The sequence below is a fragment of the Ochotona curzoniae genome, unplaced genomic scaffold (assembly GCF_017591425.1).
Source record: "Ochotona curzoniae isolate NIBS_2020 unplaced genomic scaffold, NIBS_Ocur_1.0 scaffold_4701, whole genome shotgun sequence".
NCBI lineage: Eukaryota > Metazoa > Chordata > Mammalia > Lagomorpha > Ochotonidae > Ochotona > Ochotona curzoniae.
The window spans coordinates 84,488,617-84,503,391 of NW_024467122.1; the positions used below are offsets into that span (position 1 = coordinate 84,488,617).

The 14,775-nt window shown below is 45.0% G+C and overlaps 1 protein-coding gene across 1 annotated transcript in view; it reads left to right on the forward strand.

Annotated features, from left to right (window-relative positions):
* The first annotated feature begins 2,778 nt into the window (after nt 1-2,778).
* The window catches only part of LOC121149179 (zinc finger protein 33B-like), a 30,961-nt gene continuing 18,964 nt past the window's right edge, over nt 2,779-14,775 (forward strand). Inside the window, exon 1 of the mRNA XM_040969656.1 lies at nt 2,779-3,036. Coding sequence (XP_040825590.1) covers nt 2,953-3,036 — 84 coding nt within the window. The 5' untranslated portion in view covers nt 2,779-2,952. The remainder of the gene's footprint in view (nt 3,037-14,775) is intronic.

Here is a 14,775-nt window from a genome sequence, read left to right on the forward strand (position 1 = left end):
TACGTAACAGGTGAGGACCCTAACCACTAAACTATGATGCTGGGACCTCAGAAAAAGCTTTGAAGCTAGAAGGCAAAGCGTGTAAGTCTACAGTCAACAATCTTGTTGAAAGACATAGTTCTCTAAATATAATTATAAAAATATTCAGAAAATCAAACTGGATTAAGATTATTTTAAATGCCCATGATCAAAAGAACAACTCAGCAGTTCACAATATTAAAAAAACAAAACAAAACATCGTTTTCCTGACTATTCTCTCATAGCTTAACATCTACACTGGAAAGCACTGTTGATCACAAGAGGAAATTAACAAAGTATACACTGGCCCCATCACTTTTAAAACAGAGGGACCAAAATAAGTGGGCAGAGAAGTGGTCCCATTGGTCAATGAGAAAATCAGAACCTTTTGGATCACAATGACTAGAAGCTCACTTCTGCAAGAATACAAAAAAAGAGAGAATTTAGGGAAAATAGCCCTACAAGGAGCCTTCTTGGTGGGGGAAAAAAAAAGCAAGTAGTTTAAAATGAAACAGTGAATTTATTTCTGGAAGTAGTTTCTTTCTTTCTTTTTCTTTTCTTTTTTTAATGGTAGCAAGAGAGGAGGGGGATGGACCTTGGTTTCACAGATGCAAGTTTGCACCATTTTTTAACATTTGAGATGAAAAGGGTTAGTGAGTGGGCACTGGCAGATCAGGGAAAAGAGCTGCAGCCACGAGGACACTGAGACACAGTTAGAAAGAGAAAGAGAGTTTGGAAGGCACTAAGTTGTCCTTGCTCTCATGTACGACAGTCATGCACATGTGTGGCAAAGAAGTCTTGGCTGCGACAAATCATGGAGTGGCCTAGTGATTAGTTTAAGAGAAAGTGGTCTGTCTCCAAGACATAGTGAAGAGACTTTTGTTTGCCAGCATGCATACATGACAAGTGAAAAACAAAAGGTATTGGAACAATAGACGCAATTCCCCATTGTCCCCTCAAAATCTCAAGTTGTGGAAACAGGAGTTAATAAAGAGCTAGAATTCCACTTCTCCCCACGTGGATAACAACCAGGCCAACTTCACCTCTCCAGTCAGGAAAGCCCAGAACGCCCCCTCCTCAGGGACCTTCAGAACGGGCGCAGAGCCTTGTGGGAAATGTAGTCTCTCCCAATGACGTCACCTGTCCCGGGCCGCAGAAAGGGTCTGCCGGGTCCTTCTGCGCATGTGCGGGGCCGCCCACTCCCGCTTTCTCCCGCTCGGAAATCCTTCCGGCTGCCTGGGCTGCCGGGAGGTCCTGGGGTTGGAGAGTGTAGTGGTTCCAGGTGCGTGCGAGAGTGCGGAGGGAGGCCGGCGGCCCTGGTGAGGGGCGTGTGTGCGGAGGGAGGCCGGCGGCCCCGGTGAGGGGCGTGTGTGCGGAGGGAGGCCGGCGGCCCTGGTGAGGGGCGTGTGTGCGGAGGGAGGCCGGCGGCCCTGGTGAGGGGCGTGTGTGCGGGGAGAGGCCGGCGGCCCCGGTGAGGGACGTGTGAGGGAGGCCGGCGGTCCTGGTGAGGGGCGTGTGAGGGAGGCCGGCGGTCCTGGTGAGGGGCGTGTGAGGGAGGCCGGCGGCCCTGGTGAGGGGCGTGTGTGCGGAGGGAGGCCGGCGGCCCTGGTGAGGGGCGTGTGGGCGCAGGGAGGTGCGGGGCCGTCGGGCTGCGATTCCTGCCCGGCAGCCGTGGGCTCCCCAGGTGGGGCGCTCGGGGCGAGGTTCCCGGGGCTGCGCCCTGCTGAGGATCCGGTCGGGAGACTGCGGAGGGCAGGTCCGTGGGCCCGGGCCGACTTGGGGGAGCTGTGTCGGCAGGCTGCGAGGTGGCTGCGGCGGGAGAGCGTGCAGTCCCAGCCCCGCCGCTGCCGTGCGCCCCCTGAAGGGGCGCGCAAGGGCCAAGGACCCCCATTACGGGGGGCGGGGTCTCTAAGGGGCAGTTGTGTTGGTGATGTTCCTGGTACAATGGTTCCTGGTGCAAGACAGAAGGCCCCTCTAGGTCTCCCATGTGGGTGCAAGGGCACAAGGACTTCCAACATCCACCATTGCTCTCCCAGCCCGTAACCAGGGAACTGGATAGAAAGCAGAGCAGCCAGGACATCTGGAAGCTTAGCCTTCTACACCATGGTGTTGACTCCCACAATTTATCGTTTTGATGCTTCTGTAAAAGAAAAAAAGTGTCAGGTTTTGTGTGTTGAGATATGTCAGTATTTATTGTAAAGTGAACCAGCTCAGACTACTGAGCACAGAAAATCCAGTCTTCACTATAGATCTGTGGCTCCACATTTTGGGTGGGCATGGCTGGGCAATTGGGATGACTAACTGAAGTGTTAGTGTTCTGGTGCCTAGGCTGGTCCTGATAGATTAAGTCTCTGCTGGCTGCTGCATTCACAGTGCAGGCGCTGATGTCTTAGTGTGTGTCCCAGAAGGCTAATGCCCCAGTGCCAGCGAAGCCCAGTGTCACTGTGAGACCACTGTGTGAGCACTCAGAGCTGTGACCGTGAGTGCCATCACGGCAGAGAGTATCTAAATGTGAGCAGGTGCTGTTGGGTTATAGCAGGTTTTTCTTTGGGAAGAGCTGTAATAGAAAGACTCACTTGGATTCCTAGGTGGTTTCTTTGTATTAATAAGGATCTGTGGTTTCTATAATCCAAGTATATTTCTCTAACATGAGTTTTAGTGAAGAGTGTGTTTCTTCTGTTGTTGAAATTAATTAATTGTTTGGGGAATGATCATTTTTGCTGAATAGGTGTTTTAAGCCACCCAAATCAGTTATGTAGCTAAACTGGATCAAGTAATGGACTTGTGTGTATTGCTAGTGGGGTATTTGTTGCTTTGATTTGAGGCCTAAAAGGTTGTTACTCCACAGAGAGGCTTTTCTGTTCTTTGTTCCAGCTCATGTACAGAGTCTGGGCAAGAACGTCTTGAACCACACCACACCAGTCTCTCCTGGTTATGGTCCATTCTCCTTCTCTCCCAAGGATGCTTCCAGAGTTCTCCATGTGTTTCCAAGAAGAGCGAAAAGTGTACACTTCTCTGGTGAGCTGTTTACTTATTTTTTCTTTTGTGTTGCATTTTAAGAACTTGTTAGGGCCTGAGAAATAAAATGAAACACTTGAGGTAGGTCCATTTGAACTTTAGGGAGCTGGACATAAGATTAAGATAAATAAATATAAGCAGGTTACCAGCCCTTAGAGTCTTCTAAGTTAGATGCAGATTTGGCTGAAAAAAGTGTCACACATGTAACGTGACTCGGTGGGGTCTCAGAAGACAGCATGACAAATCTGAAGAAGACTGGCTGGCCCTGAAGTCTTAACTACCATCTTTTTGCCCACAAAGCCAATGTTGTGGGAAGTTTTTCAGTGTTAATATGCAGAAGAACATTCTCCACTCTCCGCATTAGAAATGGTTACCGTAATGCTAAATACAAGTAGAGTTTTCTCAAGTTTCTCCAGTTGTGTGGTGCCGGGCAGCTTTTGAACACAAATAAATCCTGGACTGGTTGAAGTACTGACTGGGCCACAGGGATTTCAATAGCTCCATGCATGTCTCTGACATACTGATGTGGGCAGGATAGACAGCAGACTCTTCAAAGTTAGATTTGTTAGGAACAGCCCTGCTGCTTGCTCGTCTATACTCAAAAACACCCAGGAAGTCTTAGTTAGCAATAGCTCAAGTTGTCATTGAATCGAGAGACTGTTTATACAGTGTTTTCCTTGAGTCTTCTGCCACTGTGGAAGCTACCTTAGACACTACATGTGGCCTTTCAGCCATGACGTCAGAAAGAATTTTCAGCTAAGGCCTTATGACCTGCCTGTGTGTACATGCCAGCTTGGTGAAACTGCGCTCCATGATCTGTTTCTGGGATTTCTGTTCGTTCCTGTTGGTTTGCTCTGATTCTGTTTGCTGTGCCCCTGTGTGTGTCTGCTCTCTCCTGCTTCCTGTAGCTCATCCCAGTGTTCCATCCTGGCTCCCATCCTTATTCTGCAATCCTTGCAGACTGTCAACTTTTTGTGGTTTGACACCCCTGTTTCCAACTGGTCCCTCTTTTCTACCTTTTAAGATCATAGGTTTCACTCCCTGTTAGGTACGTTTTTGTGGCTATCCAAAGGATTTCTGAAGCTTAACAAATGGAAAATGAAAATTATATCCTCCTCTAATCCCTTGCAGGTGTTACTGTTTGAGTGTCCCTAGTCCCAAATGCTTTGGACTGTAAGTGTGTCACATTTTGGAATATTTGCATAGTGTGAGACTTTGAACGCGTTGGATTTGGCTTTTTAAGATTAGGGATGCTCAGTCAGTGATGCAAATTGACAAGAGGGATTTCTTCTGGATTCTGCTCTCTCTTAGGAGTAATGTCATCTGATGTCAAGTTTTCTGTTTTCCTCATTTTATTCTGGTGTTTGCATACAATGTCAGCAGTACACAGGGAGCAGCTGTGGATGCTGCGTCAGACATGTCACAGATGTTCCAGGGTGAGGTGCAGTCCCTCGAAACCATGAGACTTGTTGAACAAGGGTTAATATGCAATAATAATGCACAGAGCAAAAATAAGTTGCAGGTATTTCAATAATGTATACCTTTTAGTCATATATTTATGCTGATGATTCTATATAGTTTGTGTTGATAAATTCACAGTTGTATGCTGCCTGCTGTCAGTGATTTGTCATGTTTTCAACTCCTAAAACTGCTATTTAGATTTTAGTTTATTCCAGTTGGTTAATTAAACACGAATTTAAGAAATATGTGTGCATCAGTTGTTTGTGTGTGTGTACAAGAACTATTGAAGGGAAGAGAAACTTATTTAAAATTGTATGTAAAATTTGAAGTGTTAGCCGTTTGTAAGTGTACAGTTGAGTAGGTTTAAATGTGTTCTCACGTCCTTGCACCACTATCCATCTATGGGATCTTTTTCATGTCACCTAACACTATAAGTCCTAAATCCATTTCTCTAGCTCAGTCTTTGGCAATCATTATTCTGCCATTTGGCTCTGTGAGTTTGCCTGTCCTGGGACATTCATGTAAAGTGGAGTTATGTTAGTTTTGCTTACCCTAAAATGTCTTTGCACTTCCTTCTATAGAATTCCACTGGATATAATATCATAAATTGAAGGTTGCTCTCTTTTAGAGTTTTGCATGCAACTTTTCCTTTTCCTCGTGCTGAGAGTAGCCGTATGTGCACATGGTCTACTAATATGCCATGTGCTGTTTTTCCTTTGGCTGCTTCCTGGGTCTTGTCTTTTACCTTTGTGTGTCTGCAGTTTGTCCCTAGCTTGGAGAAGTTTTCTTGGTGTCCATCATGACTAGGCGTTATCAAACCAGCTTGACTCTATGAATTGATGTCTTCCTCAAAGTTTTAACCATTGCTCTGCAACATGCATTTCCTAGTGAAGCTACAATTACGTATATGTTGGATTGCTTTCTGCATTGCTCCAGTACAAAGACGTTAAGGTATCTCTTGATCTAATTTCAAGTTCCATTGTTTTCTTTTCAGTCTAAGCTAAGCCAGCGAGTGAATTTCCCTTTTAGTTTTAACTCTAAAATTTATGTTTTTCTATTTTTTCTTTTCTTTTAGTGTCTGTGCAAAATACAGTGTTTTTATAACTTCATTTAAAGACCTCAGGTCATTTATGAATGACGTAAGAATCTGTTGTGGTACTTGGAATATCTGGGTTAGTGTGGGTTTGTTTCTACTTGTTTTTCCACTTGTGTTGGAGTAATATATTCAGACTTCTTTACAATGATTCTGAATTTCATCCTGTAAATTGTAAATCACATCTTTTCCACAGTGGAAAAGTACTTTGTGTTCAGCAAAGCAATTCCCTGGCTGGACTCGTGTTCCAAACTCAACCTTGGCTTTGTTTTGTTTTGTTCTGCCACAATTATTACTACCTGTTTCTCCGTTTCTTTCAGTTTCCAGTGGTGCTTCATTCTTTGGTCCTTTTGAGTTCTCCGGCATGTATGTGGTTTAGTCCTCTGTCAATCATTTCATTGACATTTAAATGCAAATTTGGGGACTTATTCTTGGCTTCTTCCCTTGGTTAACTCATCCCTCCAAAATCCGTGGTTCTCTTGCCACCTTTAAATTTGGCCCTCTCACATTCCAAGCCAGTAAAGCTGTTTATTTCTTTGATCTGTATGCAGAATGGTGAGCATTCTCTAGTAAAGCACCCCCAGTTTTCTAGGAGTTTGTATTTTAAGTGTTCTTCCAATTCAGTTTCTGCTTTGCTTATATATTTTTCTCTAGCTCCTCAAGTGGTCGTGCTGTGAATTTTGATCAAATTTGTAAAACTTATTTCTATTTTATTTTGGCAAACTTTACATAGTTGATTAGGGCACAAAGGGTCAAGAGCTACAGGAAAGTGGGTAAGACGTTTGTTTCTACATTGTTATGATTAGATCTGGGGTAAAGGGAAAGAAAGTGAGAAGCCACACCCAGCCTCCCACCCATCCCAGGTCTCTGATGTGAGGCATGCTCAGAGGGTGCTGCTCGGGTGTTTTTGATAGTCCAACAGTTCTGAATTTCTGCCGATCTCGCCATTCTAAGCACAATGAAATCTCTCCAGAATCAGTGCCAACACATGGCTGGGTTAGTTAGTTGACTTGTTCTGTCTTCTCTGTTGTGGTACCCGGTGTCCTCTGCAGGCTCTGATGGCCTGCCATATCCTCCATGTGCACCTGGATATGCTGTCCACTGTTCCTTCTGAGGCTGTGAGGCAGCTCAGCTTTGATACTTGTACTCCATGGTCAGACCATGGGAAGCTGCACTTCTCTTTATGGTTGGGCTTCTAAGATCAGCAGTTCAGTTGGAGGGATCCTGGAAGAGACTTTGTCTGAGGTGATCCCAGACCTGATTCTTGTGTGTGCTTGCCAGTACAGGGTTCATTGAGCAGAGTCTGTCACTTGAATTAGGTTGTGCATATGATGATGGTTACAATTGCTGAGTCAGTTCTATCTTCCACATGAAGCAAAGGGAGTTGCAGATTAGTCTGATTCTGCCCACCACACACTTGGCCCTCATGCAAACCAGTGGGAGCTGAAGCCTAGTCAGGGCGACCTGCAATAACCCCTATCAGGGCCTCCTCCTTCCCTGATCCCTATTTTGCCAGTATATACAGCATACTGGTCAAGTCTTTCCCACATCCCATTTAGCTCTCCTACATGTCAATGGGCATTGAAGCCTAGTTCAACCCAACCAACCCCATTGTCCAGCCATACACAGGCTCTTGGGTGCCATTCTGTCCTGCCACCCCCGCCCCTGTCCTGGTTCTCATGCTCTCCAGTTTGAATGGTAAGTCAAGACGGAGGTGCCCACTGTTTCCCTCCTGGGCCACTCCCACTCCCGGATCATGCACTTTCCAGGTGGTTCTGCAGTTTAGCTTCACAGAATTATCCCCAAGTGCCAGCGTCTACCGGCTGGTGCTGCAGCAAAGTCCAGCCAACCTTCATCTAGTCTGATTTTTGTTTGCCCCAAGAGGAAGTCAGTTTAGCCTGGCTTTTCCCTAATCTAGCTAACATGAGGCCCACAGGCTTTGTAGTCCTGCCCGGTCTGGTCCGGGTGTCATGTCCCGGTCTGGCAAGGCCTGCCTCACTTCAGGTTTTGCCAGTGGGTGCTGTAGCCTGGCACGGCCCAGCCTGGCACGGCCCTGTTCCCTATTCCAGTTCAGGTTGGTGGAGGCTAAAGCCTAGACCAGTCCAGCCGGCACCCACTTCCAGCCCTCATGTGTACTTCCATGTGTTGCACCTGGACCCAGCCTGACCCACATTCCATTAATGTGCTTGGATTTGCCAGTGGATGATGTGAACTGGTGCTCCTTGGGTTGCCCCTGATCTGCACCAAATGTATGCCTTTGGGTGCCATTCACTGGCTCTTTCTGGGCTATTCCCTGTCGTGGTGTTTGCACGCATTTGCATGGACTATGTCCTGATGGAAGAGTTTCCCAGGCTCGTCCATCAGAACCATTCCCAATGCTAGATCTTGCACACACGGGTGCATGCATGGGCCAGCTCTACTTAGTCCACCTCGTGATCTAGCAGGAACAATGAATGGTCTTTCCTGACTGGCTTTCAACCCAATCTGGTTATTATTGTTGGGTATTACAGCCCAGTCTAACCTGGTACACACACAGACACAGCTCACAACTGGCTCAGCGGGGGCAAAAACCTAGCCTAGCCCATCCTACATCTACTTTGGTCCTCATGAGCACCAGTGGGTGCTGGAGTCTAACCAGTCTAGCACACCCAGCTCCAGTCCACACTTGTGCTAAGGAATGCTGTAGTCATATCTAGACCAGAACACAGCTCCCATTCCAGCCCCAGTGGAAACACTAACCCAGCCAAAGCATCTTTTTAGCTCCCCAAGTAGGTGTGTTTCCAGTTATAGATCTTGCACTTGGCAGTGGTTGTTCTGACCCAGCTTGGCCTAGTCCCTCACCTGTTATGACCTTTGTGTTTGGATGCTGTAGCCTGACCTAACCAGCCTACCCCGATTCCTTCCACTCACTGGCAGGTGCTGGAACCTGGCCCTGCTCTGTCTGCTTCCCTCCAAGTCTCATGCAGTCTAGTATGTGTGACAGCCTAGCTGAGCTTGACCTGTGCGCCTGCACGTTTCTACTATTGCCAATGAGGTAAGGTTGGCTTGGCCCTGCATGTTCGCCCCCTACAAAGCCAACCCACACATCAGCCAGCAATTGGAGTTACCTTGCTCAGGCTGTCCAACACTCATGGCTGAAACACGTGCTCACCAGTGGGAGCTGTGACCCCTAATAGGTTCTCCAGCTTCTCATGTTCCCCCGCTTGCTCACTCCCCGACCTAGAGCTCACATGCTCCAGCAGGTGCTAGGTTCTTGCCCAGCATAGCCTACCACTATATCTTGGCATTTGTATGAGCTGGAGGATGTGACGGCCCAGCCCACATCACACCCTGTGGTAGGATGGACATGCAGGTGCTGCAGCCTGGACCTGCCCACGTTGTCACCAGCCCCGGACCCATGAGTGTCATTGGGATCCATAGTCATTCCTAGCTCAGCCCAACTCCACCCCATCTCGTGAACTAATCAGCAGGACTACATACCTTGTTACATAGTTGGACTGCTTTTATAACAATCTGTCTTTTCTTAATTTCTCCTGTGTGTCTGTGCTTAGGTTTTCTCTGTCAGTCACTTCTGATTTCTGTCTTATCTTTGGTATGCCAAATCAAGTCTTTCTTCTATACGAGTAATTAGTACTAGACAGAAGTAGGAGTATGGCCAGGAGTCTTTTTTTGCCCTAGTATTTTTAACTTGTTTCATGGTTTTGTGATTCACAGAGTTCATCTTTGACTAAGAGTATTTCTCCAGGTAGTAGTATCCTCATTTGTGATTTGCAGTGTATTTCTGCTGATCTTTCCAGCTTCTGTGCCATACTTATCATCATACGTTGTAATCCTTCAAGTTATAAAACCCGTATCAGATTAGTATTGTGTAAAGAGTTTGAACATCAGAGCAAATATGTATTCACTTACATTTACTATTCCAATGTCTGTTTTTCTTTTGTATCTTCCCAGGATTCCTTCTCTCAGCATTTTTCAGTAGGATTTTGGTGTGCATTGATGTGATTATAGTCATTTTTAAAAGTTTTTGTTTTCTGATTGAAAAATCTGAGTGACAGAAAAATAGAATCACATGCACAACAATCGAGAGAGAGAGAGAGAGATATAGAGAGGTCTTCTATCCAGAGATATATAGAGAAGGAGGAGAGAGAGAGAGAGGGGAAGATCTTCTTCCTGTTGATTCACTCTCCAAGTAGCCTCAACAGCTGGAGCCAAGCCGATCTGAAGCCAGGAGCCAGGAGCTTTTTCTGAGTCTCCCACATGAGTGCAGTGTGCCAGGCTTTGGGCCATCCTCAACTGCTTTCCCAGGCCACAAGCAGGGAGCTGGATGGGAAGTGGAGCAGCTGGGATTAGAACCAGCGCCCATATAGGATCCTGCTTTTGGATTTTCTATATACAGAATAGTGTCCTGTGCAAACAGGGATGTAATTCTAGTATTCACAATACTCCTTGCTCTTTTACTTATTTTTTCTTTTGGAATTACTCTGACTAAAACTTCTCCTGCATGGATGCAGGAGCCCAAGGCCTCGGGCCATCTTTCTCTGTTTTCCCAGGTCACAGCAGATAGCTGGATCAGAACTAGAGCACAAGGGACTAGAACTGGTGCCCAGAGGATTACCCTGATGTGCTACCACATTGCCCGTTAGAGTTTTGTAATGTCTTTCCTTCTGTGAACTTTGGTGTGGTGGTTTGCAGTTTTCTAGGTCCTTCAGATGGCATTGTCACATCATTTGATATATTTCTGGTTTTTGATGTAACTGCTTAGTGTTATAAACTTTCTTTTCAGTATTTCTTTTGCTGTATTTTATAAGTTTTCATATGTGGTAACTATCTTGGTTTGATTTGATTTGAGGAATTTCAGACTTTCCCCTTTGATTTCTTCAGTGTTACCTTCCTTGTTCCTTCACTAATGTTTATTCGTTTGCCGTGTATCTATAAGTTTTGAAGTTTCTTTGGTTGGCTTCCAGTTGTATTCAATTTTGGTCAGAAAAGATATCTGATATAAATTTTGAAAGATATATTTATTTGTATTGGAAAGGCAGATCTACAGAGAGGAGAGACAGAAAGAGATTCCATTTGCTGGCCCAGCCCCCAAGTGGCCTCAGCAGCATGAGCCAAGCCATCCTGAAGCCAAGAGTCTCTTCCAGATCTCCCACGCAGGTGCAGCATCCCGAGGCTTTGGGCTATTCTTGGCTGCTTTCCCAGGCCACAAGCAGGGAGCTAGATGGGAAGTGGAGCAGCCGGGACATGAAGTGGTGCCCATGTGGGATCCCAGTGCATGACAGGAAAGGATTTAGCTACTGAGCCTGACGCTGGACTTTTCCCAGATCTTTCTAAGGCCAATCCTCTGGTGATGAATTCATTGTTATTACTTGTCTTGTGAAAGATACCCCTGTTGTGAAAGATCGTTTTTCTGGGTATAGTATTTTTGGTTGGCAGTTTCTTTTTTTTTTTTTTTTTTCTTTCATAGCTTCGAATATATTATTATTCTCTCTCTCTCTCTTTTTTTTAGCATTAATTTTATTTGAAAGGCTGAGTTGAAGAGAGAGGTTGAGACAGAGAGGTATTTCGAGAAATGGTTTACTCCTCCGGTGACTGAATCAGGCTGAAGCTAGACGCCTGACATTCCATCCTGTTTCCACGTGGGTGGCAGGTGTCTAAACACCTGGGTCATCTTCCCCTGCTTTCCTGGGAGACTTAGCAGGGAAGTGGATTGTTGTGGAGCATCAGACTCAAGCCAGCACTGATGTGGGGTACTAGCCTAGCAGGCAGCAGTTGAACATGGAGCATCATTCTATCTCCCCCTACTTCTTTGCTGAGATGGTCTAATATTGGCTCACTGAAATGTGACTGGACAGTTTTCTCTTTCAGTTCGTAGAATGTTCTTTCTGTGTTCCACTTATGACGGTTTAGCTATAATGTGTCACAGGGAGTTTTCTTTCTGGCCATGTCTGTTAGGAGACTGTGTACTGTGATGCTTGCTTGCATCTTTCTCCAGATTGGGACTATTTTAGCTTCTTTTTTGTGAATAGGTGTTCTATACTGTCAGGATCAATCGAACAGACAATCAGAAGATGCTTAATGGAGAAATGCTTTTATTAATCTTCACTGCAGCCATAATCCACACTTTGAGGATAGCACACTTTATTTGAGAATACATGGACTTTTATACCTGAAAAGAACACAGGTGTTGCACTAAAGGTTTCATGAATCCTTATCTTATGTGAAGCTAGTAATTCTTAGAATAATTATTGTTGGGCCTGGCGTGATAGCCTAGCAGCTGAAGTCCTCACCTTGCACACGCTGGGATCCCATTTTGGGTGACGGTTCTAATCCTAGCAGCCCCGCTTCCCATCCAACTCCCTGCTTGCGGCCTCTGATTATGGATTATGGCCCAAAGCCTTGGGACACTGTACCAGCATGGGAGACCCAGAAGAGGCGCTGGGCTTCTGGCTTCAGATTGGCTCACCTCTGGCTGTTGAGACTGCTTGGGGAGTGAATCATTGGACTGAAGATCTTCCTCTCTGTCTCTCCTCCTGTTTATATTTTTGACATTCCAATAAAAAAATCTTTTTAAAAAAGAATAATTCTTATATTAGTAAAGCCAAAAAAAGTAAGAGAGAAGACATTAACAGCGCATGTTGGTAGGCTTTGGCCTGTTATTTACAACTCAAGGAAATCATGCGAGATAATACTGAGGCCAGGGACGTGCGCTCCTGTTACTTCTAAGCAGAGGGAGGCACAAAGGAGAGATAGCACTGTGGATTTTGATCTGCCACTTGGTGTTCCAAGGTGAGACAGAAGCCCAGGTGTTCCTGGCTGTGAATAGCTCCCTGGTCCACTGATGCACTCACCTCTTTCATTTCCCCCTGTGGTTTATATTTTGAAGCCATGATTACATTGACTGCGTGTGGATGGTGAGTTATGGTTTAGATTTGCATGATTCTCCTGCAGACTTGGCAAAGACAACTTAAGCAAATAAGAATCAGTATGAAAGTATACAGCAGTGCCAATAACTAACTATTCAAGAGATCTAAGGCAGAAACACCACCGGCAATGCTTTCCAGTAAATTAGCTCCTGAAATTTCTTTTAGTTGATTATCAAAAGTTTCAGGGATAGAAGCCTGTAATTGTCCAGTTTCAGTAGTGCCATTGACATGATTTTTTATGTTGCTTGCTTGTATCCCAAGGAAAAGTTTTTATTTCAGGGTACAGGTATTAGACAAACTGAAGTGAAGTCCAGTCGCACTTAAGGGATAATTGTTTTGTGATAGATGGTGTCTGATCACCCAGTAACTAAACGGCAGATTCCAGATCAGCATCCTCAGCCAGTAAGTGAGAGTCAATGTGTGGTTGAGTCACCCAAAATTGTTCTGAGTCTTTTTGCTGTTCCACAAAATGTGCAGTTTGAACTTGTTGATGTAAGGTGATCCTGCTCTGCTGCCATGGCAGTCACTGCAGTGAATCCCAGGATGGCGGTTATCAGCATTCCAATGAATCTTTCTGTTCTTCTCAGTTTTGTAATAAGGGTTTTGCAACATCAGAGGGGAGGGAGATTCTTCCCAATGTCTTTTCAGTTGGACAGGAATCCATGTATATAGATTCATGAGGGAAATTGACATGACAGAATTATTAAGATAGGTGAACAAGGGACAGTGAACACATGACAAAAGTCTCATAGTTTTGTTCCATTTTATAGTTCCTTTAAGTAGTACAGAGGGCAGTCTTACACATGCCTGAGTATACGCTGTGGAGTTTATTTTGAATGATACTGAAAACTCACCAGAATTGTTTGAAACATATCCAATCCATGTTTTCATTGGGTATAATGCGTTTACCAATTTCCATGTGTGGCTTTGATGGGGATATCCTGGAATATAAGGAGAAGGGACAGCCATTCCTCCTCCATGCCAGATAATAGAATCTGATGAATTTATGTGGGTCTTTATTATGTCAATCACTTCATACCTCTGTAGTATTTTTCCTTTTGTTTTATTCCAGGCAGACCCCATAGGACTTTGATCTATGACATTTCCATAGAAAATACTAATCATCTGCCAGGTTTCTGGTCTTATACACGAGGCCTACTGTAGCCAATAAATGCCATAATTAGTACTGGTGTTGTATGCAGAATTCCTACACGTCAGTGCCATTTATTATGGAACCACCAAACTCCAGATAGAAGAAAAAGGGCTTTTTCTGTATTCTTACTAGTTTTGTTTCTGACGGTTGTAATCCACACTCTTCTCTCAGGCTGTAAGCAAGGATCTCCAACCCCAATACATATTGGAATTCTCTCTGAGCCTGATTCGTACTTTCCAGATATTATAGCTTCTTCTTCCTCAGGTAGTAATGGCCCCTATTCATCAAAAGGCCCTGGAAGCCATGTAGAGTCATTAACACACTAGGCTCCAGATTGTGCCTTTTCCTCTTGCTCATGTCTGTGTCACAGCCACCAAACTGGTAACCACTGCTCCTGCGAATATGAAGACAAGACCATAGCCTCGGCCCCAAACCTTGATATTTTCCTTTTTCCACTGGTGATTTCCAGTATGATACCAAATAGGTTGTGCATCTGTTTGAGGCAGTATAGTCCCAAGACTGAAGTCAATGTCTGCAGGGGAAAAGTTTTCTGAATTTTTTTGTTCTTGTTGTTATTGCATTTTATTTAATAACATCGTTTCATAGGCTCTGAGGTTCCCTCTTCCCCTTCCTGTGCTGTCCCCCTGGTGGATTACTCCACTTTGTTGCAGTATTGCAGTTCAAATCCAGTCTTGTTTCTTTCATTGCAAGCATGTACCATGCATAGAGTCCAGCATCTTATTGTCCAGCTCAATTCAACAGTTTCTATGGGAGACCAACTCTGGTTTAAAGGCATAGCTGGCAGAATATTGTTCCGACCAATTAAAAGCCATAACAAAACATCAACAACACTGTTAAAGAGTAGCTCTCATAATGAAAGGCTTTATCCTGAATATATTTCTGCAGCTATAATTTTGGTATACTGTTTTGGCTTTATTTTCAGCGGAATGCTATAGGGTATTTTCCTTGTATCTTTCTCAGCTGTAATCAGATTCAGGGCCAGTAGAGGCATGTAATTCCCTTCCTGGTCTCGGTATGGATATGTGGATCTTGGTGAGATTGGGCGGGGTACAGAGACACTTGGTCTCAGGGGTTGTAGGAGTGCC